We start from the raw sequence: 26,505 nt of genomic DNA, 5'->3' as shown, positions 1-26,505 counted from the left end.
AATAATATGTATGGAAATTCATCTTAATATTAATTTCTTTTTTGGTCACATCTATTATAAATTCAAGTTCTTCATAAATTAACAAAGAGCTGCACCATGAGCACATGATAAACCTGTCACTTTTTAAACAAATTAAGTTCAATTACTTCTCAATGTCATATCAAAATTAAAAAAAAAATGAAAGAGAGGCTATCTTAATAGACATAAGCACCTGTCATCAGTAAGGAACTTCATGTTCAGTGGTTTTTGCTTGTTGATGTGAGTCATAAGTGTTTCTCTTTTTTTTTTTTATAACAATTAGACCCGTGGTTTTCCTGTTTGATTTGTTTTACACTAGTCATATTTGGGGCCCTGATCGGTGTGAGCCAAGGCTTCCTGTTGAAAACTGTAAAATCTAAAGTTTATAAAAATCCAAAGGGAGCTCATGTCAATAGATATAAACAATTCACCATAGTTTCATGCAAATTGGTGAAGGCATTTTTTTAGTTATTGTCCCACATGTTGCCAACAGATAAATGGACAATCATATACCATAACACATACTGTAAATGGGTGTAAAAGAAAATCAAACTCAAAGATGACACTGGTTGCTGTCACATTGATAAATACCAAAAATGGCAAATATCTCCTTTTATTTTTATATAAAGCATATTATCACTTAGCCCTAGCAATCTTTAATAGTATAGAGTCTTGAAACGATCAAATTATACTTTACCTTGTTGTCTGTTCTTATAGTGACTTTCAGTTGAGGTAACACTCTCTCTACTTCCAATTTCCAGTCTGCTGCATCAGTGGTTGATTCAAGAATTTCTTCAGGCTTTGAACCTTCAATGTCTTGTTGCTAAAAAAAGATAAACCGACTGTTGACACAGTAAGAGTGCTAGACACAGTACTTGGGACTTCATTTGCCTTATAAATGAGCAATATTCAACACTTTAAGGAGGCTCGCGGGTATAAAAAAATCAGCAAAAAATTAAACATTTGTTTTTTCATTACAAATTTTATTTATTACACAATTAGTTATTACTTTATAATATGGTACAAAAATCACCCAGACAAATCAATTTGGTTTGGCCACAGATGACTTTAAAAATGTATATATATCTTTGAAAAAACTCCAAATTATCTCCCTTTGGTGCAAAAATGTCATTTTTTTATGTTTAAATTGAAATATCTTTTTAACTCATCGGTTACCTATATTTTTTACTATTGTTTTCAAACAGGCTGTACATAAAATAAATAATTGTAAAATTTAAGCGATTTCTGCAATTTAGTTCTTTTTTATTTCGATATTACCAATATTTCTCCTATTAGTTCAACAGAAAACCAGATGCTCCGCAGGGTGCAGCTTTATACGACCGCAGAGGTTGAACCCTGAACGGTTGGGGCAAGTATGGACACAACATTCAAGCTGGATTCAGCTCTAAATTTGGATTGTGATTAAATAGTTGATACAGCATAGGTTTCGGACACAGAATGAATGTGGTCTAATGAACTTAAAATATTTTTTTTGCCTTTGAGCAATTCACTATGCTGTTGAATATTAATCCTCTCAAAAAAATGTTTGAAGAAATTTTCTTTTTATTTATGAAATCTGAAATGAGAAAAATTTAACTCCCCATTTTTTTTCACATCCCCCTTTCCCTTTTTCCAAAACTGATCTCAATTAAAATTTCTAATGGAGTTTGCAACAATAACTACTCATTTAAATACATCATAAAATATTAAAATGTAACAAAAGGTGCCTGTTATCACTGAATGGTAAAGATTGTTTTAATTTATCAGTTGGTAGTAAAAGTGAATAATAATAATAAATTCTTTATTTAAAGAGAGTAAACACAGTTAGTTACAATTACTAATCTTCCCTGAGGCCCTCATATACATGTATGCAATACAAGTAAAAACAAAATGATAATAATAAGAGAAAAAAGCAAACATACAACATATAAACACAAATGTTTAGACATAATAGTTCTATGTACATGTACCATGATTAAAAGATATAAAACAGTTACAGATTGCATGTACAAATGTAGTAAATAGACTTAGTATATACAAATCATTAAAATCATACAAGAGTAATAGTTGCAATCATTTCAGACTGAATATTGGGACTGTCTCAAGTATTGTTTTATAATTTGTTTAAAAGAATAAGTGTTTTGCACTTTACGCATTTCATAAGGTAGTCTGTTCCATAAAACTGATCCAGAATAAGCAAAAGATTTTTTAAACAGTTCAGTTTTTGGCTTTGGAACTATCAAATTACCTTGAGTAACACCCCTTAAAGCATAAGGATTATTTACAGATATAAGTTGAAACTTTTGAATTAGGTACTGTGGTGCTTCTTTCCGCATACATTTAAATAGCAATAAATATTTGTGGTATTTGATTCTGTTTTCTACTGTCATCCATCCAAGTTCTTTAAATAAGGGGGCTGATGAGGATAATGGGTCTGCATCAAGAATTAATCTTGCTGCTCTTTTTTGAAGTTTTAATATTCTTACTATCCCTTCATTTTTACATTCTCCCCAAATAATACAGCAGTAATCGATGAGAGGCAGAATATACCCATTATAATATGCTTTCCTGGCATTAATATCTAAAAATTTCTTTAATTTAGAAAGAAGGTATATTCTTGATGAAATGCTAGCACAAATTTGATCAATTTGGTTTTTCCAGCTAAGTGTGCTGTCAATTTTAACACCTAATAATTTCTCACATGATGAATTTTGTAGTGTTTCTGAATTTATTACTAAATTTGGTTGAAAAGATTGGGTTGATAACTTCTGACTTGTTCCAGTAACCAAACATTTAGTTTTTTTGGTATTGATGAACATATTATTCATTTTGCACCATTCTTCAACTTTGCATAAATCTTCTTGAACATCATCATGTAAATTTTCTATACTTTTCCCGGATTTATGAAGAGTAGTATCATCAGCATACAAGTCTGTTTTACAATTTTTAATGCACAGGGGAAGGTCATTTATAAATAAGACAAATAATAGAGGACCTAGTATAGATCCTTGGGGGACACCAAATTTCACATCTTTTTTATCAGAATTAACATTGCAAATGTTTACTTGCTGTGTTCTATTACTTAGGTATGACCTGAAAAAACCTACTGCAGACTCACTGAATCCGTAAATAGCAAGCTTTAAGCAAAGAATGTCATGATCTACAAGATCGAATGCCTTTTTAAAGTCTAACAGTATTGCTAAGTTTAGATTACCATCATTCATTTCTTGCAGCCATTTGTCAATGATATCAATAAGTGCAGTTTGACAAGAATGATGTGGCCTAAAACCTGATTGTGTAGGATGTAAAAGTTTAAATTTAGACAAGTACTTATACATGTTATTTGAGACATGCCTTTCTAATACTTTTGATAGAGATGGAAGTACAGAAATTGGTCTGTAATTTGTTGCTAAAACCTTATCCCCATCTTTGTAAACTGGTGTTACCTTAGCATTTTTCAGTAATGAGGGATAGATACCAGTATCTATCATTCTGTTGAATATATATGTGAGAGGAGAGGCAATACATGGGGCACTTATTTTAAGGATTTGGGGTCCAATATTATCAGTTCCTGATGATTTATTTACATCAAGTTTAATTAATTCATCAAATAGCTCATTTATCTTTATTGGCGGTATGGTAAATTTCTCATGCTTTTGTTGTTTTAATTGATTTTTAATAAATTTGCTTAGATTATTGAAATCTGCCTTGTCAACAGATGTAATGTCCCTTTGCTCTCTTAGTTCTTCAGCACAGGAAGTAAAAAAGTTATTAAAAGTATCTGCTATAGATTTTTTATCATTTGTTGTATTGTTCTCATCTGTAGCTAACTCATGTGGGGATTTTTTAAACTTTGGATTCAAGCTATGAAGGCATTTCCATAAAGATTTTGAGTCATTAGAGTCTTTTACCATGTTTTTATAATAGTTCTTTTTTGAATTCTCTATTATTTGTTTAGTTTTATTTCTCCAAAATCTATATTCACTCCACAATCCAAGTGCATTATATTTATCCCTCATGTTCCTAGCATATATAATTTCACTATTATACCAATCAGGTTGCCTATCCTTTTTAACTCTCTTTTCAACAACAGGAGCATGTTTATCTAAAACTTTGTTCAACATATCATAAAATAATTGGAGACAAACAGAAGGGTTGTCTTCAAATTCAATTTTATAAAAAGGTGTACTTTGTAGTTCTAAAAGAAATTCATTTTGATCAAATTTTTTGAAATTCCTGTATGTGATTGTACTGTGTGAATTCTTTTTGTCTTTATTAACTTCTTTCCTTGTTAAACAAATAGGATAATGGTCACTAATTGCAAATTTACAGACATGTGATTCCTGTACCTTATCTAGATTACTGACATAGATATGATCAATCAATGTACTGGTATCCTTTGTGACCCTTGTAGCATCTACAATCAATTGATGAAGATTGAATGATTCTAAAACATTCAACCATTTTTGAGGAGGTTTGCTTGGTGCTTTAAAATTCATATTAAAATCCCCCAATAATATAATATCTGAATTAATGGTCACTGCCATTCCTAGTTCTTTTTCAAAATCATCAATCCAATCTATTGTTGACTTTGGAGGTCTGTACACAAAACATAGTAAAAATGATTTTTTATAATCTGGTTTTACCTCAAACCACATTGTTTCAATACCTCCTATTTCAATGTTGTTTTGTCTTGAAAATTTTATTTTTTCAGAAAAATAAACAATCAAACCACCCCACCCTGTGAAGTTCTGTCTTTCCTTTCAGATAAGTAACCAGGTATTTGTAATTCATTATCTTTGGTGTTTTTAGTTAAAAATGTTTCACACATGCCAACTACATCAGGTGGGTTTTTTGAGAACATAAGTGTGTGTTTGATTTCATCATATTTACTTTCAATCCTATTCACATTATGAGAACAAATCCTGATACCTTTAGATTTACTAAAACCATATGTACCAAAAATATTATCACCAGGATCTATTTGCTTCCTTGTCAATGCATGGTTTTCCAAAATGATTAGATAATACATACAAATAGCTATTGCTAAAGTAAATACATAGATATAAGATATTTTCACATCAATTAAAAAATTAGCCTCAGGAAATGGATACAATAAATCACATGCTATGATAACATTAATATCATTATTACACATTACACAGTTTGTATCAAGCTGCTTATCATCAAGAAATGTATCCGGTCCACATGTTTGGGATAAAGTGTCAGCATTATCTGAAGTAATTAATGCATCATTAATACTATTAAGTTTTGAAATAGACACTTTCTTGGTTGTGTCAGAAGAATAAATACCATTCACATTTTCCTTAATGATAACATAATTAACACTCCTCTTTTTGTTTCTTTTAGAAGTTTCATACTCTTTTGAAATAGAAAATGTAGACAAACATATGCAAGATAATAAATTGCATTCAGAGCATAATGTTAAAAGTGTATTAAATCTATTTGAAACAGTGGTTAAATTGGCATTCTCTTCTTTGCCATTTTTTCATGCTAAACAAAATTTCTGTTTGTGGCCATACATATTACATTTATGACATTTGATTTTCATTTCAAATCTACATGAAGATGTTTTATGGTTAAGTTCACCACAGTTAGCACAGGCATAAGAATGATAATTTAGTATTCCAACTATATTATTAATTGTTTTAATGTATCTGGATGTTCCTCTGGAGTTAAAATGAATCCCATCATGAGTATAGAAACCTTTATTCTGGTTGAAACTGTCACTCATATACATCTCATACTGTCGTATAAAAACCAATCCAAATTGTTGACACAGTTTTTCTAGGACTAAGTTTGCACTGTACACATTTACATCATATCTTGGGGGTAGTCCTGAAACTATGATGTTACAATCCTTATTGCAACACGAACGAGCAGCCCAGATCAGACTTTCAAAGTCCTCTTCTATTTCTTTTAGTGAATGTCCATCACTAATATCATTTCCTCCAACTTGAAGGATGATATTCTTATAGGTTCTTAAATTCATTTTCATGATTTCGCTGGTGATCCTCTGGATGTTGGCACCTCTGAATGTTCTGATATCTGTTTTAGATAGGCCAGAGGGTCTGATTCCTTTCAGAATGGATGAACCGATAATTAAGTTTTTATCATTGGATGATTGTTCAAAATTTTGGGTTTTGTTAGATTTTACATGTTTTAGGTTGTGAATTTGGTTTTCCGGCTGGGTGGTAGTTTCAACTGTTTTGCATGGTTCCTTATGAACTTTCAATTTTGACAGCCTAGGAGCTGGAATTGGTGCTGTTTGTGTTGACACATCACATGCGTTAACAAATTTTGCTGTTTGACACTCTATAGAATCAGTTTGTATGGACACATCACTGCATTTATTTTCCAATTTTGATTCTAAATCATTAATGATCTGAATTAAATCCTCCCTACTTTTCCCATCATATTTGGAATTATTAACGGATTTCCATAGATTAGTTATTGAGTCTAATGAAAAGTTAAGGTTTTGAGATTGATCATTAATCTCTTCAGACATTTGTGAGTTCTCTTGTGAGTATTCTACGGAACTGTTAAAAATTTCTTCTATAAATTCAACTGGAGTGGATGATCTTGGTTGGGATGAAATTATTTCTTTTTCAAGGGATTCACAGGTTGCCACAAAAGTGTCAATCCAAGTATAGATACTTCGACCTTGAACATTAATTGTACCAGTACTTACATATAATGTCACTGTTACTGAGTTATTGACAGTTTTGTAAATATTTCCAAACTGGAAATGACTCTTTACAGAGTTGAGATCACTATCCAATATTTTTTGTACATCTTGTAGCATATGTTGTGCTACATGAATGGTTACACTGTTCTTCTTTGGTGAAATATGTAAAAAGTCAGGCACATTTTCTGCTGATAAATCCAAAGAAATACTTTCATTTTCTGAATTTTCTGAATTTTGATCACTTGATTCATTATTTCCATTAAATAGTAAAGTTGCATTAAATGAATTAAATAGTGTTTTTACAGCTGTAAAACTGTTAAGTAAAGACATGGTAATTACAGATAATCCATTTATCAGGAGCACTCAGAAACACATCCTCTCTCTTCAGAGTCTTATCTCATGATGTATATTGTATATTGTATAAAACAATGATTTAAGTTGATTCAACTACTATTCTGGACAAAGAAATATAACTCCAATCAATTGAAAATTTCTTGCTATTGCACAATATTGTGCAATTAGATATTTCTTGCTATTGTGCAATACTGTGCAATTGAAAATATTTGCTATTGCACAATACTGTGCAATTGAAGATTTTTGCTATTGCACAATACTGAGCAATTGAAAATTTCTTGCTATTGCACAATACTGTGCAATTGAAGATTTCTTGCTATTGCTGAATACTGTGCAATTGAAAATTTCTTGCTATTGCACAATACTTAATATAATAATTTTAGATACTGATTTGAACCAACTTGAAAACTGGGCCCATAATCAAAAATCTAAGTACATGTTTAGATTCAGCATATAAAAAAAGCCCAAGAATTCAATTTTTGTTAAAATCAAACTTAGTATAATTTTGGACCCTTTGGACTTTAATGTAGACCAATTTGAAAACGGGACTAAAAATTAAGAATCTACATACACAGTTAGATTTGGCATATCAAAGAACCCCAATTATTCAATTTTTGATGAAATCAAACAAAGTTTAATTTTGGACCCCGATTTGGACCAACTTGAAAACTGGGCCAATAATCAAAAATCTAAGTACATTTTTAGATTCAGCATATCAAAGAACCCCAAGGATTCAATTTTTGTTAAAATCAAACTAAGTTTAATTTTGGACCCTTTGGACCTTAATGTAGACCAATTTGAAAACGGGACAAAAAATTAAGAATCTACATAAAAAGTTAGATTCGGCATATCAAAGAACCCCAATTATTCAATTTTTGATGAAATCAAACAAAGTTCAATTTTGGACCCTTTGGGCCCCTTATTCCTAAACTGTTGGGACCAAAACCCCCAAAATCAAACCCAACCTTCCTTTAGTGGTCATGAACCTTGTGTTTAAATTTCATAGATTTCTATTTACTTATACTATAGTTATGGTGCGAAAACCAAGAATAATGCTTACTTGGGCCCTTTTTGGCCCCTAATTCCTAAACTGTTCAGACCAAAACTCCCAAAATCAAACCCAACCTTCCTTTAGTATTCATGAACCTTGTGTTTAAATTTCATTGATTTCTATTTACTTATACTAAAGTTATTGTGCGAAAACCAAGAATAATGCTTATTTGGGCCCTTTTTTGGCCCGTAATTCCTAAACTGTTTGAACTAAAACTCCCAAAATCAATCCCAACCTTCCTTTTGTGGTCATAAACCTTGTGTCAAAATTTCATAGATTTCTATTTACTTAAACTAAAGTTATAGTGCGAAAACCAAGAAAATGCTTATTTGGGCCCTTTTTGGCCCCTAATTTCTAAAATGTTGGGACCAAAACTCCCAAAATCAATCCCAACCTTCCTTTTGTGGTCATAAACCTTGTGTTAAAATTTCATAGATTTCTATTCACTTTTACTAAAGTTAGAGTGCGAAAACTAAAAGTATTCGGATGACGACGACGACGACGCCAACGTCATACCAATATACGACCAAAAAATTTTCAATTTTTGTGGTCGTATAAAAAGGACTTTAACAAAAATGTATGTTTCTTTGGGAGGCAGATTGTGAGCTTAAATGAATGGTGACCCCATATTTTTTATTTTATATTTCTATTAGGTATAAGATAAAGTTTAATCATAGAAACAAAATAGCAAAATCCTATATTAGAAAAAAAAGTTAATTTAGACCCGTGAGCCCCCTTAATCTCACTGTAAAACTATAAGGGTTACCCGGTATACAAAATCTATTTGAAAGAGCTCTTGAAAGAGGAAGTAAATTAATAATTTCCCATCTTAATTGGAGGAAACCTTAAATTTTTATGTTCCTTATGAACACATAATGTTTTGCAACTTTAATCTTGTTTCATCATTAAATGTTATTTTGATTGGCTGACAGCAATCTTGCATCATTCTTCATTTCAAAATGAATTGCATGAACTGTAACATACATGATGACACACTTTTCCTCAATAAAGTGCACAGGTAAATAAAAGAAAATTTGATAGTTATATTGTGTTTTACTGACCATAGCAAACAAATGTAAATATAAGTATTGAATGTTGCTTTTAGTAATTTCATAGGGTTGTAAAAGCATTGACCATGGGTACATTTTTAGAATAAAGCACTTCCGCGGCTCTGCCCCAATGAATTTTCAAAAAGAAGCATTCAATTCTTAATCACAAACATGATCTGAATATATAAGCAGCAATTTTCAAATGCAATTTGCAAATTGATCTGCATTAAAATCAGACCAGATGCTCTGCAGGGCGCAGCTTTATATACGAATGCAGAGGTCGAACCCTGAACAGTTGGGGCAAGTATGGACACAACAGTTAAGCTTGATACAGCTCTGAATTTGGATTGTGATTAAATAGTTGACACAACATAGGTTTCTGACACCGAATGAATGTGGTCTAAGAACTTAAAAATTTTAAATTGGACATTTACCTATTATGGTCCAATATCCAAAATCTAAATACATGGTTAGATTCAGCATATCATAGAACCCCAAGAATTCAATTTTTGATGAAATCAAATAATGTTCAATTTTAGACCCTTTAGACCTCAATGTTGACCAATTTGATACAGGGCCCAAATATTAACAAGAGGCTCTCAAGAGCCTGAATCGCTCACCTGGTAAACAATGCCTTATTGAACATATTGAACCATGCCAGGCAAACATGTACAGCTAACAATTCTTCAATATTACAAATATATATGACTTACTGTTTATAAATAAAGAAAATGAGACCAAAACACAAACACTTAAAACTTAGCAATGGACTGTGAAAATGAGGTCAAGTTCAAATAAAACCTGCGTAACCGACATATAGATCATAAAATATTTTCATACACCAAATATAGTTGACCTAATGCATAAAGTATTAAAAAAATAGACCAAAATAGAAAATAAAACACAAACTTTATTTTATACACCCTACTGATCATTCAGTTGAAGTTTGGTTGAATTTGGTTGAGTAGTTTTAGAGGAGAAGATTTTTTAAAGTTAGCAAATATGATGAACAAATTGTGAAAAAATTGTCATTAAAGGACAATAACCCCTTAAGGGGTCAATTGACAATTTTGGTCATATTTAACTTATTTGTAGATCTTACTTTGCTGATCATTTTTGCTGTTTACAGTTTATCTTTATCTATAATGATATTCAAGATAATGACCAAAAACTGCAAAATTTCCTTAAAATTACCAATTAAGTGGCAGCAACCCAACAATGGTTTGTTTGATTCGTCTGAAAATTTCAGGGCTGATAGATCTTGACCTAATGAACATTTTTACCCATGTCAGATTTGCTCTAAATGCTTTCGTTTTTGAGATATAAGCCAAAAACTGCATTTGACCCCTATGTTCTATTTAAAGTAAGGGCGGCCATGTTTTTTGACGGATCAAAAATCGAAGCACACACTTTGTGCAGGATAATCTAAGGAACTATCATGCTAAGTTTCATCCAAATCCATTCAGTAATTTCAGAGGAGAAGATTTTTTAAAGTTAGCAAATATGATGAACAAATTGTGAAAAATTGTCATTAAAGGACATTTACCCCTTAAGGGGTCAATTGACAATTTTGGTCATATTAACCTATTTGTAGATCTTACTTTGCTGATCATTTTTGCTGTTTACAGTTTATCTTTATCTATAATTCATTTTTGCTGTTTACAGTTTATCTTTATCTATAATGATATTCAAGATAATGACCAAAAACTGCAAAATTTCCTTAAAATTACCAATTAAGTGGCAGCAACCCAACAATGGTTTGTTTGATTCGTCTGAAAATTTCTGGGCTGATAGATCTTGACCTAATGAACATTTTTACCCGTGTCAGATTTGCTCTAAATGCTTCCGTTTTTGAGATATAAGCCAAAAACTGCATTTGACCCCTATGTTCTATTTTAAGTAACAGCGGCCATGTTTTTTGACGGATCAAAAATCGAAGCACACACTTTGTGCAGGATAATCTAAGGAACAATCGTTTTAAGTTTCATTCAAATCCATTCAGTAGTTTCAGAGGAGAAGATGTTTGAAAAATTGTTAACGACGACAGACGACAACGGACGCCAAGTGATGAGAAAAGCTCACATGGCCTTTTAGGCCAGGTGAGCTAAAAATGTAAATACATGGTTAGATTCAGCATATTGAAGAACCCCATATATTCAATTTTTGTTGAAATCAAACAAAGTTTAATTTTGGACCCCAATTTGGACCAACTTGAAAACTGGGGACATAATCAACCAGATGCTCCGCAGGGCACAGCTTTATACGACCGCAGAGGTTGAACCCTGAACGGTTGGGGCAAGTATGGACACAACATTCAAGCTGGATTCAGCTCTAAATTTGGATTGTGATTAAATAGTTGACACAGCATAGGTTTTGGACACAGAATGAATGTGGTCTAATGAACTTAAAATATTTGTTTTGCCTTTGAGCAATTCACTATGCTGTTGAATATTAATCCTCTCAAAAAAATGTTTGAAGAAATTTTCTTTTTATTTATGAAATCTGAAATGAGAAAAATTAAACCCCCCCCCCCACTCCCATTTTTTTTCACATCCCCCTTTCTCTTTTCCAAAACTGATCTCAATTCAAATTTCTAATGGAGTTTGCAACAATAACTACTCATTTAAATACATCATAAAATATTAAAATGTAACAAAAGGTGCTTGTTATCACTGAATGGTAAAGATTGTTTTAATTTGTCAGTTGGTAGTAAAAGTGAATATACATCAGAGGCGGATTTAGGGGGGGGGCCCAGGGGGCCCGGGCCCCCCCTTTTTGGGAAAAAATTTGGTTGCTTATATAGGGAATCACTGAAGCATGACTGGAGCGGGCCCCCTCTTAGGTCAGTCAGTGGGCCCCACTTATGAAAATTTCTGGATCCGCCACTGTACATTGTATATTATATAAAACAATGATTTAAGTTGATTCAACTACTATTCTTGAAAAAGAAAGATAACTCCAATCAGTTGAAAATTTCTTGCTATTGCACAATATTGTGCAATTAGATATTTCTTGCTATTGTGCAATACTGTGCAATTGAAAATATTTGCTATTGCACAAAACTGTGCAATTGAAGATTTCTTGCTATTGTGCATTACTGGGCAATTGAAAATTTCTTGCTATTGCACAATATTGTGCAATTAGATATTTCTTGCTATTGTGCAATACTGTGCAATTGAAAATATTTGCTATTGCACAATACTGTTTGAACTAAAACTCTCAAAATCAATCCCAACCTTCCTTTTGTGGTCATAAACCTTGTGTCAAAATTTCATAGATTTCTATTTACTTAAACTAGAGTTACAGTGCGAAAACCAAGAAAATGCTTATTTGGGCCCTTTTTGGCCCCTAATTCCTAAAATGTTGGGACCAAAACTCCCAAAATCAATCCCAACCTTCCTTTTGTGGTCATAAACCTTGTGTTAAAATTTCATAGATTTCTATTCACTTTTACTAAAGTTAGAGTGCGAAAACTAAAAGTATTCGGACGACGACGACGCCAACGTGATACCAATATACGACCAAAAAATTTTCAATTTTTGTGGTCATATAAAAACCAGACTTGCACCTTCAGCTTATATTTGCTCTGTGGTAAGTTGTCTATTTGACATATTCCTCATTTCCATTCTCAATTTTATCATATTTATCATACGACGACGCCAATGTGATACCAATATACGACCAAAAAATTTTCAATTTTTGCGGTCGTATAAAAATTTAAGTACATGTTTAGATTCAGCATATCAAATAACCCCAAAAATTCAATTTTTGTTAAAATCAAACTAAGTTTAATTTTGACCCTTTGGATCTTAATGTAGACCCGGTAAGATTTGGCATATCAAAGAACCCCAATAAATCATTTTTTGATGAAATCAAACAAAGTTTAATTTTGGACCCTTTTGTCCCCTAATTCCTAAACTGTTGGGACCAAAACTCCCAAAATCAATCCCAACCTTCCTTTTGTGGTCATAAACCTTGTGTTAAAATTTCATAGATTTCTATTTACTTATACTAAAGTTATTGTGCAATAACCAAGAAAAATGCTTATTTGGGACCTTTTTTTTTTGCCCCTAATTTCTAAACTGTTGGGACAAAAACTCACAGAGAACAGAAACTAAAATTCAGCAATTTTTTTTATTTGTAAAGGGGCATAACTCTAGAATGGTAAAAATGGTGTCATCAAAATTCAAACTTGATCTGTTTTTTGTTTTGATATTAAGTATTATGAATAATTTTTATAACATTTGGTTGAGGCAATCTAAAGTTAGAGAACGGAAACCATTTTTTGGGAGGTACAGACGTGCGAACAAGGGTAAAACTTAATGCACCGTCCACTATGGTGTGGGAATAAAAAGATTGGCCCCTTATATCATGGGAATTATAAATATAATAAAATATATATTTTTGTAAAGTATACAACAAGGAGGTGCTCCGCAGGGCGCAGCTTTATAGGACTGCAGAAGTCGAACCCTGACATTTGGGGCAAGTATGGACACAACATTCAAGCTTGATACAGCTCTGAATTTGGATTGTGATTAAATAGTTGACACAACATAGGTTTCTGACACAGAATGAATGTGGTCTAAGAACTTAAACTTAAGGTTCATCATAACAAATGGACAAATATGGCCGTATTTTCACCTCAAAAACTAGTCTGTGTACAGACTTACCTGTGCTGTTTGGAAAGTTTTAATGCCTAGCATCCACTAGATATATAAAAGTTAAATGCATTTTGTGTTTAAGAAAGATAAAATCTTTCTTGGTTTTTGATGGGCATTTTTTTTCCTTTCTGCAGAAGGTGCAAAAATAAACAAACACCTGAATTACTTTGATACTGTCCACTCACTGACTCAGATAAACTCTTTAACTCACCTATATTTGTGAAGATACCTCTTGTCCATGTCAATTAAGGACAATCAAAACAATACAAACCGGTTTTTTACCTGAGGGACCATCTCATAGTTGTACCACGAATTAGTTTATTTTCACACCTTTTGCATGAAGGGAAAAAAATGCCCATCAAAATCCAAAAGAAATTTTATCTTTCTGAAACACAAAATGCACTTAACTTTATTATATCTAGTGGATGCCAGGCATTAAAACTTTCCCAACTTCACAGGTAAATCTGTACTCAGAGTAATGTTTGGCTTGTAAATACAGCCATATTTGTCCGTTTGTTATGATGAACCTTAAAAACTTAAAAATTTTAAATGGACATTTACCTATTATGGTCCAATAACCAAAATCAAAATACATGGTTAGATTCAGCATATTAAAGAACCACAAGAATTCAATTTTGAAGAAATCTAATAAAGTTCAATTTTGAAGAAATCTAATAAAGTTCAATTTTGAACCCTTTAGACCTCAATGTTGACCAATTTGATAACTGGGCCCAAATATCAAAAATCTAAATACATATGGTTAGATTCAGCATATCAAAGAACCCTAAGAGTTAAATTTTTGTAAAATCAAACTAAATTTAATTTTGGACCCTTTGGACCTTAATGTAGACCAATTTGAAAACGGGACCAAATATTTTAAGATTCTGAATATACGGTTAGTTTCGGCATATCAAGGAACCCCAATATTTCAATATTTGATGAAATCAAACAAAGTTTAATTTTGGACCCTTTTGGTCCCTAATTCCTAAACTGTTGGGACCAAAACTCCCAAAATTAATCCCAACCTTCCTTTTGTGGTTAATAACCTTGTGTTTAAATTTCATAGATTTCTATTCACTTATAATACAGTTATTGGGCAAAAACCAAGAAAAATGCTTATTTGGGCCCTTTTTAGCCCCTAATTCCTATACAGTTCAATATAAAACTCCTAAAATCAATCCAAACCTCCCTTTTGTGGTCAAAAACCTTGTATAAAAATTTCATTGATTTCTATTAACATATACGAAAGTTATTGTGCGAAAACCAAGAAAAATGCTTATTTGGGCCCTTTTTTGGCCCCTAATTCCTAAAATATTGGACCACAACCCCCAAATACAATCCCAACCTTCCTTTAGTGGTATTAAACCTTCTGTTAAAAATTTATAGAGATCCATTCGCAAAAACTGAAGTAAATGTCCGGAAACTAAATGCGTCTTCGGACAACGACGACAACGACATCATACCGTTATACGACGCAAAACGTATAACCAAAAACTGGATAAAAATCTAAAAGAAATAAATGTGGAAGATTACATTTTGAGAAATGTTTTGGAACACATATTGATTATGAATTACCTTTAAGCTTCCTTTGTGCCATCAATCATTTTATATGAATATTAATCAAAAGCAGTCATCTATATCTAGCATTATTGAGAAAAAAAACTCTCTTCATACAGATTGATTACATTGATTGAAATTTATGGTTGTACAAATTCATGCATGGAAAACATAATTTCAAATTCTGGAATATAAATTAGTTCCCTCCTCACCTTTTGTGATCGTTTTTTCAGTCCTTCCAAGTCTAATATTTGTTCCTCTTCTTCAAATTCCTCATCATCATTATATGTCTGAAATGATTTGCAATAAGAAATTTGGGAGAGCTATAACTGTAACAGTAGTTTTATCAATAGGGTGGATACATGTATCTTCTTGGGATTTTATGATTTTTATCAAATCAAAACATGGAAATATTATACAATTACTGTCTTTTGATGAGGTAAATATGCGGTTTTATTGACTTTTGAAAAAATGATATTCACTGAGGCCGATGGCCGAAGTGAATATCAGTTTTTCAAAAGTCAATAAAACCCCATATTTACCGAAACAAAAGACAGTAATTGTTTTATTCCATATTCCGAGAAAAGAAAATGTATTTAATGACAAATAGTTATCAAAAGTACCAGGATTATAATTTAGTACGCCAGACGCGCGTTTCGTCTACACAAGACTCATCAGTGACGCTCATATCAAAATATTTATAAAGCCAAACAAGTACAAAGTTGAAGAGCATTGAGGATCCAAAATTCCAAAAAGTTGTGCCAAATACATCTAAGGTAATCTATGCCTGGGATAAGAAAATCCTTAGTTTTTCGAAAAACTCAAAGTTTTGTAAACAGGAAATTTATAAAAATGACCACATTATTGATATTCCTGTCAACACCGAAGTGTTGACTACTGGGCTGGTGATACCCTCGGGGACGAAACGTCCACCAGCAGTGGCATCGATCCAGTGGTGTAAATAGTTATCAAAAGTACCAGGATTATAATTTAGTACGCCAGACGCGCGTTTCGTCTACACAAGACTCATCAGTGACGCTCATATCAAAATATTTATAAAGCCAAACAAGTACAAAGTTGAAGAGCATTGAGGATCCAAAATTCCAAAAAGTTGTGCCAAATACATCTAAGGTAATCTATGCCTGGGATAAGAAAATCCTTAGTTTTTCGAAAAACTCAAAGTTTTGTAAACAGGAAATTTATAAAAATGACCACATTATTGATATTCCTGTCAACACCGAAGTGTTGACTACTGGGCTGGTGATACCCTCGGGGACGAAACGTCCACCAGCAGTGGCATCGACCCAGTGGTGTAAATAGTTATCAAAAGTACCAGGATTATAATTTAGTACGCCAGACGCGCGTTTCGTCTACACAAGACTCATCAGTGACGCTCATATCAAAATATTTATAAAGCCAAACAAGTACAAAGTTGAAGAGCATTGAGGATCCAACATATACCAAAACAAATTTTTACACGAATTATTTTACCATAACGTTGCATGTAAAAGCGCGTGACGTTTAGCGCGGTGAATAACACTTTCTCAGGTGAATATGCTTTTTTATTCAAAATCCAATTCATATAGAGAAACCTACTAAAATAATTCCAATATAGAATAAACATTATTATTGTATAATAAGATCACCAAATTGACAAACAGAATGAAATACAGACTAATTTTATGTAGAAATGTCATCAAAATGGAACTGACCTTGTTTTCAGTAGTTATAATACTGTGTTTTAAAATCTTAATGGATATTCACATTACTGGAAAAGAAACTCAAATATGGCTACACATGCTATTCTAGGGATATAACTCATGCAAGTACCAATAACATATTTTAAACTTAAACAGTGTTTAATGGTCCTAATTTTTAAATGAACTGGTCAAGACCATTTTATACCCAAAGAGTTGATCAGTCGAACTAGTTTGGTAATTTTCATGTTTTCAATATGAACAGCATTGAAGTTCACAGCCCAACTAGTTCAATAACAGATTCTCTGGTGTCAGAGTAACAATATGTAACCAATTTAGAAAAAGTCAATTAGACATCAATCCCAAAATTTAAGCAGAATGTTTATTTCTTTTCTTACGATTTGAGACCCAAATAATCCCAATGGTAAATATAAGGTCATAGTCGAGTAAGACTTTTCCTGATATATTTTTTTAACGATATCTAGAAAAGGAGTTTTATTTCCTGTCAATATTTTAAGCTTATTTTGTTGATTAACGATTAACTGACTACTCATTTACAGTATCAATTTTAACTTCTAGATTTTTTTAATTTCTCCTGACTACATCCTTAATACTAACTCATATAGTTTTATAATTGAAACATCTATTTTCTTCATAATCAAAGGGTAAAGCTGAGGAATAACAACACCAAATAAATCACACAGGACTTTTGTTTGATAGTCCTCACAAGTTTCTAATGAATTAGTCCAAATTTTAAAGAAAATGAGTGTTTGTCAAAAGAGACAGGACTGGCATTCAATGCTCTCTAGGATTATGATGGCATAACAGAGTGAAGGAAAAATACTCTGCATATTTCAAATAGGAGATTTTATAATGGAAAACAAATAGTTAATAAAAACAAATAAGAATAATCTACCTGCATCATTGTTTTTTCTATTTCTCCTAATGTTAACTCTGCGTCATCCTCAACTATATTTTCTTCGTCCATTTCTTCTTCTGGATATTCTGGTCTATATTATGTCATAAACAATTTATTGATAAGACAATTTATACTTTTTTTTTTTTAAAATAAACTGTAATCAGGCTTCCAATCTCAACAAATTATCCCTACAAAGTTGCTGACAGTCTCCAAGAAGACTGAATTTCTTATCTAAATTCAATGCATAAATCTCAGTCTGACTAACAAGACAATTAAAATGAGGTCCCGTCTACTAAGATTAATACAGGAAAATTTTACCTAGCCTAACAGACTGAAAGACCACTGTTTATGGTTTAATATCTGGTGGTTCAGTGTGTGTGAGAGTGGAGACTTATTTTCATCAGTCATGGCCTCCAAACTCACTCAAAATGGCAAACAAAAGAATTAAACATAAACATGATCTTTTGACTACTAATTAAGCTAGTTCAAATTTAATGTTGCAGAAATGTATTTGGGATGTTGTGTGCTGTAAGAATTGATCTAAGTAGGTACTGATTTGTAATTATATTTTTTTTGTTTTTCAATTTTGCTGTATTCAGTTTCTCTTAATGTATTATTATTTTATTGTAATGGGATTTGTAAGATATTATAACATGGCAATGTATTTTTTTGCCATGTAAGATTTCTTTCTCTGTCTTTTTTAAAATTTTCAAAATATGAAGTGATTATATTACATTGTACTTGTATTTTAGTATCCTTTGTTTAATTTTGAACTATGATGGCAATGTTGCATTGGTGCAGATCCAGGAGGTTCAGGTTAATAAAAATAAATGGGTACTCCAGAAATGTTTACCTAGAAATTCTTGCTACAAAAATTATACCAATTGCATACTTTGCTGTGTACTTTGATAGTTATCTCAAGCAATGCTTTTACAATGTAACAGAAACCATCTTTTTCAGCATTTCCTTTCAATAAAAAAATAACTTTGAAACTCTTGATTTATGGAAATGGTAGAAATTAACTTAGATGCAAGCTTATATTCATAAAACTTACCTTGACCAACTGAAATGTGTGTTCTTTAGAGCTTCATCTGCAAGCCTGTCTAATACATATATGCAATGCTCTCCACAACCCTGCTTTAGTTTAGATGGTGGGAAGTCTATAGAATGTTGCTGTAGGATATAACATAAATGTTATCAAATTTTTGTATGTAATGAGTGGTAGGAATAGATCACTATTTCATGCTTCATGATATATGAAAAGGGTGGGAAATTAAGAGTTATTTATATGGATAGGTTGATATTCACACTTGCTTGATTATATCATAAGTATCTGAAACTAATCAGAAGTCAGTTTTAAATTTTGAAGTGGTTAAGCCACAGTCATAAATGCATTAGCATTTTGTCAAACCAATTAATCTCTATTTATTCCAATGTGGTATTTCCACTGATGATAGTTATAGATGCTATTAATCAGACCATTTTGACATTTGCACCTAATTAACATTCAAAGGTTTGTAGACATGTATTTAAGAAATTCCACAGTGTCAGCGGTCTTTATTAAGAATAAGGCAATGTAACTTTTTCCATTTAAAATATAAAAGTTAGTGAAAGAGTAACTCTTTTGGGTGTAATATTACTACATTTATCTGACCAAACATATTTTATTGTCTATTGAAAATTTAATTTCTTCATAATGAAAGATATAAAAGGGGCAAAAAGAGAAAGTATTTTAGATGTGACGAATTTATTGGAAAAGCAAGGTGTGATTATTCTGATTGCCTTGCTTCTAAAAAAATAAACATAGTGATGAGAGGTCCCCCGAAAAAAATCTGTCTACTAATGTACCAGAAGATGGAAAATATCAAAACATATCTATGGGTTTGTTTTTTGGTTAATTGATATATGACAAGGTATATATTTTCGATAAATATAACATATGAAAAAGGGTGGGGTATTTTCTGTCTCAGCTGCTCACCCCTACCAAAAAAGATTGAGGGAAGATATGAAATTTGTTTTTTGGCACTGGTGAGCTGATGCGAACCAATTAGAAAAAGGGTCAAAATACAAAATCTATTAAAATACCAGTACATTATAAGATCCAACATATTGAAATCAATCAAAGTTTGATTTTTCATCCTTATTTGGACACATATGAAACCACGGCCCAACATCAAAATTCCAAATACAATGTAATGTGTTTTGATTTAATTAGTCAGGATTTTTTTTATTATTAATTGTTTATGGCTTTGAACTAGCTTCAATAACTGTGATTACTATCAAAATCATACTTTCTTGTTAATTTGACCTGTTCACACAATTTGTGATGTAATTCTGTAAATCAATGTTAATTATTTTGTGTTATATATGTCGTCTCACTATTATTAATATTACACCTTTGATGAGTATTTAGTATGAAACTTAGTAGTACGGATGTAAACATATTTTTACAAAATTTATAAATTTCTGGTTCGAGTACATTAGTGAAAAGGAGTAGGTTCGGTAAGGTCCTTAAATGGCCCCCCTTTTTAGCTTAAATTTCAAATTAGAATTTATTGACCAATATCACAATGAATCATAGCTTATACAGTGACTAGAAAGGAAAAAGGCATTTTTTTGAAAATTTACATTCCTGCATTTTATTTATGACGTCACAAATAGTACTTATTTGATTTTCTATGCAAAAGTCAATGAAAATGGGTAAATTTCCACCGATTATTGGACAGGAAACATAGAGCACATACATGAACAACAAAGATCTTTTACAATACTGTTTGAAAAGTAATTTTAAATGTCTTCCTTGAATATTTAGTTTGTCGACGCATGCGCTCCATGTTTCCTGGTCCTAAATTTAGTTGAAATATTTCGGCGGAATTTGTACATTTTTGCCAAAATCTCTATTCTTGACCTATTTTGGGTGTAAAAATCAACGCTTTAGAATAAAACTTTAACAAAAATAGTTGTATTTAACTTTCTCACATGTCTTAAAATCAACTTAAAACATTTTTCATCTTGTGGCATTGAACTTTATAATCGGGGCCATTTATGGGCCTTACCGAACTTACTCCTTTGTCTTATAGTAAATACACATCAACTATCAACAACCCTCCTATTTATGAGTGTTCTGTCAAATTGTCTCAAAGAAATTGCATTCACAAAGTACTTAGGATGGATGGAAAATGTGACTGAAAGACACAGACAGTTATTATAACCTTGTTACCCATCACATTACAACTCGCAATAAACAAGAGCATCTCTATAGGATATGGCAACATTTCACATCAAATGTGAGATGTTATTTTTCAAGGAACACAAATTCATAAATCAATGATGTATATCTTCCCAATAATAAAATGTGAATGTACCATGATGAACGATTATTTCATTTTGTTTCTGACAAATGGGTAAATTAAGTCAAAACAGATGAACAATAGTTTGTACAATGTTGTATTTAGACACAAATTTACTATGCTAAAAAATCAAACAATAAAGGAATAATTGTATAAACAGTGATTACTTACATATTTCCTGACTTCATCTAAAATACTTGATATTGTAGCATTAGGATCATCATACTATAAAAGATATAAACACAGAATTATGTTAAGTTTGCTGCTTTACTTCAAAATTAAAAACAAAAACAAATTGATGGTATATTGTTATTTTTCATTTGAGGCTGACTTACAAGATATTCAGATGTTTATACACATATCTTTTTTTGGTTGATGCAATTTCGCCGCAAACTAAAGCTAGAGAAGGAAAACAAAAAATTCTATATGTAAAATATATGTCTAGAACAGTTCAAGTGACACCACCAAAAATCAAACTTGATCTGTATTTTGTGGAAATAAGCATAGTGTATAAGTTTCAAAACATCTGGTCTAGAGTGAAAGAATGGAAACCAACTTCTGCCTACGGCAGGGGCATAAATAATGTCTAAGGACATAAGCTTCTTGTTGTGCAATAATTTCTGTACTGTACTTATTTGTAGATCATCTTAGAATGACCTAGATGACATCGTTCTGATAAGTTTTACAGTCTAGCATCCATCAAACTATAATAGTTGTTAGGGGCAAAAAACATGAGGCTCTGAAAAGCCTAAATTTCTCACCTTTCAAAATTTTATCTTGTATTGCCTATATTTTTTTTATGTTTCTTAAAGTTTCTACTTAGCTTATTGTGTTTTAAGGAGGCTCGCGGGTACAAAATTTTCAGCAAAAAATTAAACATATGTTTTTTCATTACAAATTTTATTTATTACAATCTACAAAGGTGTCATATATATTTGGCAATTTTGTTTGTCTTGTATTGCTAATAGTTTTGCTATTTACAGTTTCCACTTATCAATTTAGCAGGAGAAAACTTGAAAATCAGTAAATCAATAGTCCATTTGCCAATTTGATTCTGTTATTACACACTTTTTAAACGAACAACTTCTGATGACAAAAGTATTTAGCTTAACAACAAATTAATGCAATTAAAAGATTTGAAAACCTTAAAGAGTACTCACATTACGCACAGTTAAATTTGCTCTCTCTGTTAGCTCCCCATTGTAAATAAAAATTAATGTCCCTCATAAGAGAGACAACCAAAAAGGGATGTCTAATAACAGCGTCAATTGACGGGAAATTGGCAAATAGCCTATTAAACATGATAGGAATAGGTCATCATTATTGAAGGGTCAAAACTCCCATAAATCATCCATTTGGTTTGTAGCAAGTTGATATTTTTGAAGCTCTTGTATTGCTTGACATTTTTGCATTATAAAGTTTCTACTTTTTTAAAACTTTAAAATTAGTCAAGAAACATTACTAAGGGACAATAACTCCTATAAGAAATCATCTAATGACCCTAAGGTTCAGCTAGTTCAAGTTTTGTTCGATGAAAATAGACTTTACATGTGAAAAGAGCTTTATTAATTATTTTTTGTTCAGATTCACAACAGATGTTGGATCATATACATGTACTTCTCCTTTTAAATATTTCATTCAGGAATTATACCTCTTGAGGCTGCTCAAAATTTTTACCAGCTTTTCTAAGCAGCCATGCACTCAGTGATGTAAACATGAAGAACTGCTCACCAGGGTTGGTAGGAATAGCAAAATAGTGCCTACAAACAATAAATAATACAACATACAATCTACAAAGCCACATTCAAATAATAAATTGAGAAACAATCTAAAAGCTTCTGTTTCGTTGGAATGCTTCATATGAATAAAGAATTTTATAGGCAATCATCTGAAAGCCCTAACAATAAAGGTCTACTCCATGATGTGTTTATGTACTGGCACACAAACTTCAATAGATCATGTTTTCAAAAATATCTGATAAATGTAACATTAACTATGATGCAGAGAAATTGATTTGCATAGAATGTCTTCAAGAAGCCTGAATCACTTACCTAGGGAATAATAAGACTTACATTGTATCTGTGACAATTTGAATACAGACTAGTTGTTCAGTTTTAAATTTACATGTCACCATGGTTACTGCATAAATAAACAAATATAGGTAATAACTATGAGGAGTTGATTAATAATTTTGACCATGTTTGAAATATGTAGATCTTGTCTTGTTGATCATTTTTGTTGTTGTTATTTCTCTTTGTTTTTAAATTTTCAAAACTGATAAATATTTGGTGACCTAATACAATGTACATGTAAAAGTCATTAGTGGATCTCATTCTGCAATTCAATCATGTTACATATATTTTCGAACATAAACTCAATTTAGCCTATTATGAAATTTTACCTTGATATTGGTTTAAGGTTTCTTTCTCTACAAAAATTTTGTTCATAATCCAATAGTCTTAATTTATCAAGAAGATCTTCCATTATAACAAAAGGCATATAAACTAAGCCTGGTCCTCCATCTTCCACATCTTCTCCACGTCTCTTTTCCTCTGCTGACATTTAGCTATAAATAAACAAACTGCAATATATAATTAATATTTACAACATCATACATAACTAAGTATAAATAAACTACCGAACTTTATTTCATGGATGTCAGACAACTTTGCTGAGACTCCTTGAAGATTGGAAAACAGCTTTGGATAATGATATGTATGTGGCAGCTATTCTTATGGATCTTTCGAAAGCTTTTGACTGTTCACCACATGATATTCTTTTAAGTAAATTATCTGCCTATGGTCTTTCTTCTAAATCAGTGAAATTACTTCAAAATTATCTAACAGATCGTATGCAACAAATCAAACTTCAGGGAGTACTCAGCAGTTGGGCTGACATCCAGAAAGGGGTACCCCAAGGCTCAATCCTGGGGCCCCTATTATTTAATATTTTTATAAATGACATATTCTATTTTATTGAACATGGTACCTATATAATTATGCCGATGATAACACTCTGTCATATGCAGACAACAATTTTGAAAATTTATTTACACTTGAAAGAGAAAGTGCTGTTTTAATTGACTGGTTTAGTTTTAATTGTATGCAGGCAAATCCTGACAAATTCCAAGCCATTGCAGTTGGAAATAAAACATTTGCAAAAAAGCCTTTTTTTAATATACAGTCAGTAAAAATATCCTGTGATGAGATTGTCAAACTTTTAGGCATTGATATTGACTATCAACTTAATTTTAATCACCACATTAAAAATATTTGTCGTAAAGCATCCCAACAACTGAATGTTTTAAAGCGCATTGGCTGCTACCTTACTAAATTGAATAAATTGACTATTTTCCACACATTTATTTTATCTAATTTTAATTTTTGTCCTTTGGCATGGCATTTTTGAAACAAAAATAACACCACCAAATTGGAAAAAATTCAGGAAACGGCTTTACGATTTATATATGAAGACTATGTTAGTTCATATGATGAACTACTTTTACGAGCAAAGGTTCCATCACTGAAAATAAGACGTATGCGTAACATGGCTATTGAGTGTTTTAAAATTTTATATAAATTGTCACCACCATGCTTACATGATTTAGTTGTATTGAAAAATTGTAAATATAATTTTAGATATTCTAATATTGTAGATATACCTAGGGTCCGAACATCAACCTATGGTAAGAACTCTTTTAAATACACAGCTGCTGTTTTATGGAATGATCTACCTGATGATTTTAGAAAAATTGCTAATTTTAGTCAGTTTAAAAATATTTTAAAGTCATGGAATGGAAATGACTGTAAGTGCACAGTTTGTGCAGACTTTTAGTTTATATATTATTCAAATTTATTTACCATCTAGATCATACCCCATTTTTCAAATTTTTATGCTATGCATTTTGCCAGCTTTTTATGCCTAGTTTACACTTATATATGCTTTTAGCTTTAATACCTAGCTTATGCTTATATCCTGCTTTTAGTGCTTCATTTTTGTGCTGCGAAATTTATTGCATGTGTATTATATTATGTGTTGTATTGTTATAAATGTTGTATTGTTAAAAATGTCTCATATGTCGGTTAAAAGCTCATTAGAGCTTATGTTTGTCTATGTTTGTAAAATGTATGTACCTGGCCGACTCTAAATAAAGCTTATTTATTTATTATTTATTTATTATTATTTGGGGTTTGATTAATTAAGCTATATATATGCTAATAAAAGCAATAACTGTACATATATGAAGTTTTAAATTACATTACATGAACTAAGCATTTATAATCATGCATGTACAATGTGGTATCGGGATCGTTCGCCCTGATTACATGTTCGCCCTAGGTTCGTTCGCACTGAGTTTGTTCGCCCTGATAGTCCGTTCGCCCTGGGTTCGTTCGCCCTATATTCATTTATGATATGTATATGTTACATCAATGAACGAAATATATATATATTAAAATTTATCAAAATTTATGTATATCTATTAAAAGTTGAATACAGGATATTTGCCAAATTTATATTAATTAAACATGTTAAATAAAAGTCTTGGCTGCATAATTGTTACATTTTATTTTATAATTACTTTTAATATTACTGTTGATTGAATTTTGATTGCTGAGTAGGTGTCATTTGAAACCTTTGATATCACTGATTGTTATATAAATTGTCTTTGATAGATTAATAATGAGAATAACATTTTCTCAAATAAAATAGTCAGCTTCATGGATGGGTAAAATTCAGTTTGAAATAAAGAAAAAAAAAAGAAAAAAAAGGATGGGTAAAAACACTGATGACAAGTGATCAATGTACAGCAATGTGACTGTGTTTTTGGTATTTGTTTCACTAATAGTAATTCTATTTAGTGCTTTTAAATATTTGTGTAGGAAATAAATGTGTGCGAAGTACAGTTCGGAATTGATCTTGTTATAACTGTTACTGAATATTTTTAAATTGTTAAAAGTTAAATATATAAATAACTTAGTCATGTTAGTCTTTAGTTGTTTTATGTCAGGTATAATTAAGTCAGAAACTTATCCTCGTAGATCCGCCACTGTACATCGTAAATATTCGGCGAAATTGTAGACCGACTTCAACACATTCAATTGTATACACACAACGCAACACTATACTTAAAAATAAAATC

General features: G+C 31.4%; 1 protein-coding gene across 1 annotated transcript in view; it reads right to left on the bottom strand.

Annotated features, from left to right (window-relative positions):
• Positions 1-26,505, bottom strand: part of LOC143079731 (intraflagellar transport protein 57 homolog) — a 34,667-nt gene that overhangs the window by 7,247 nt on the left and 915 nt on the right. Inside the window, exons 2-8 of the mRNA XM_076255280.1 lie at positions 23,767-23,931; positions 23,017-23,125; positions 21,537-21,590; positions 19,070-19,188; positions 18,013-18,106; positions 15,612-15,689; positions 716-841 (exon numbers count right to left, since the gene is read on the bottom strand). Coding sequence (XP_076111395.1) covers positions 716-841; positions 15,612-15,689; positions 18,013-18,106; positions 19,070-19,188; positions 21,537-21,590; positions 23,017-23,125; positions 23,767-23,927 — 741 coding nt within the window. The 5' untranslated portion in view covers positions 23,928-23,931. The remainder of the gene's footprint in view (positions 1-715; positions 842-15,611; positions 15,690-18,012; positions 18,107-19,069; positions 19,189-21,536; positions 21,591-23,016; positions 23,126-23,766; positions 23,932-26,505) is intronic.

This window comes from Mytilus galloprovincialis, chromosome 6 (assembly GCF_965363235.1).
Source record: "Mytilus galloprovincialis chromosome 6, xbMytGall1.hap1.1, whole genome shotgun sequence".
In the NCBI taxonomy this organism is placed as follows: domain Eukaryota; kingdom Metazoa; phylum Mollusca; class Bivalvia; order Mytilida; family Mytilidae; genus Mytilus; species Mytilus galloprovincialis.
Note: the sequence above shows the minus strand (reverse complement) of the source record. Positions and strands in the feature narration are given on the sequence as shown.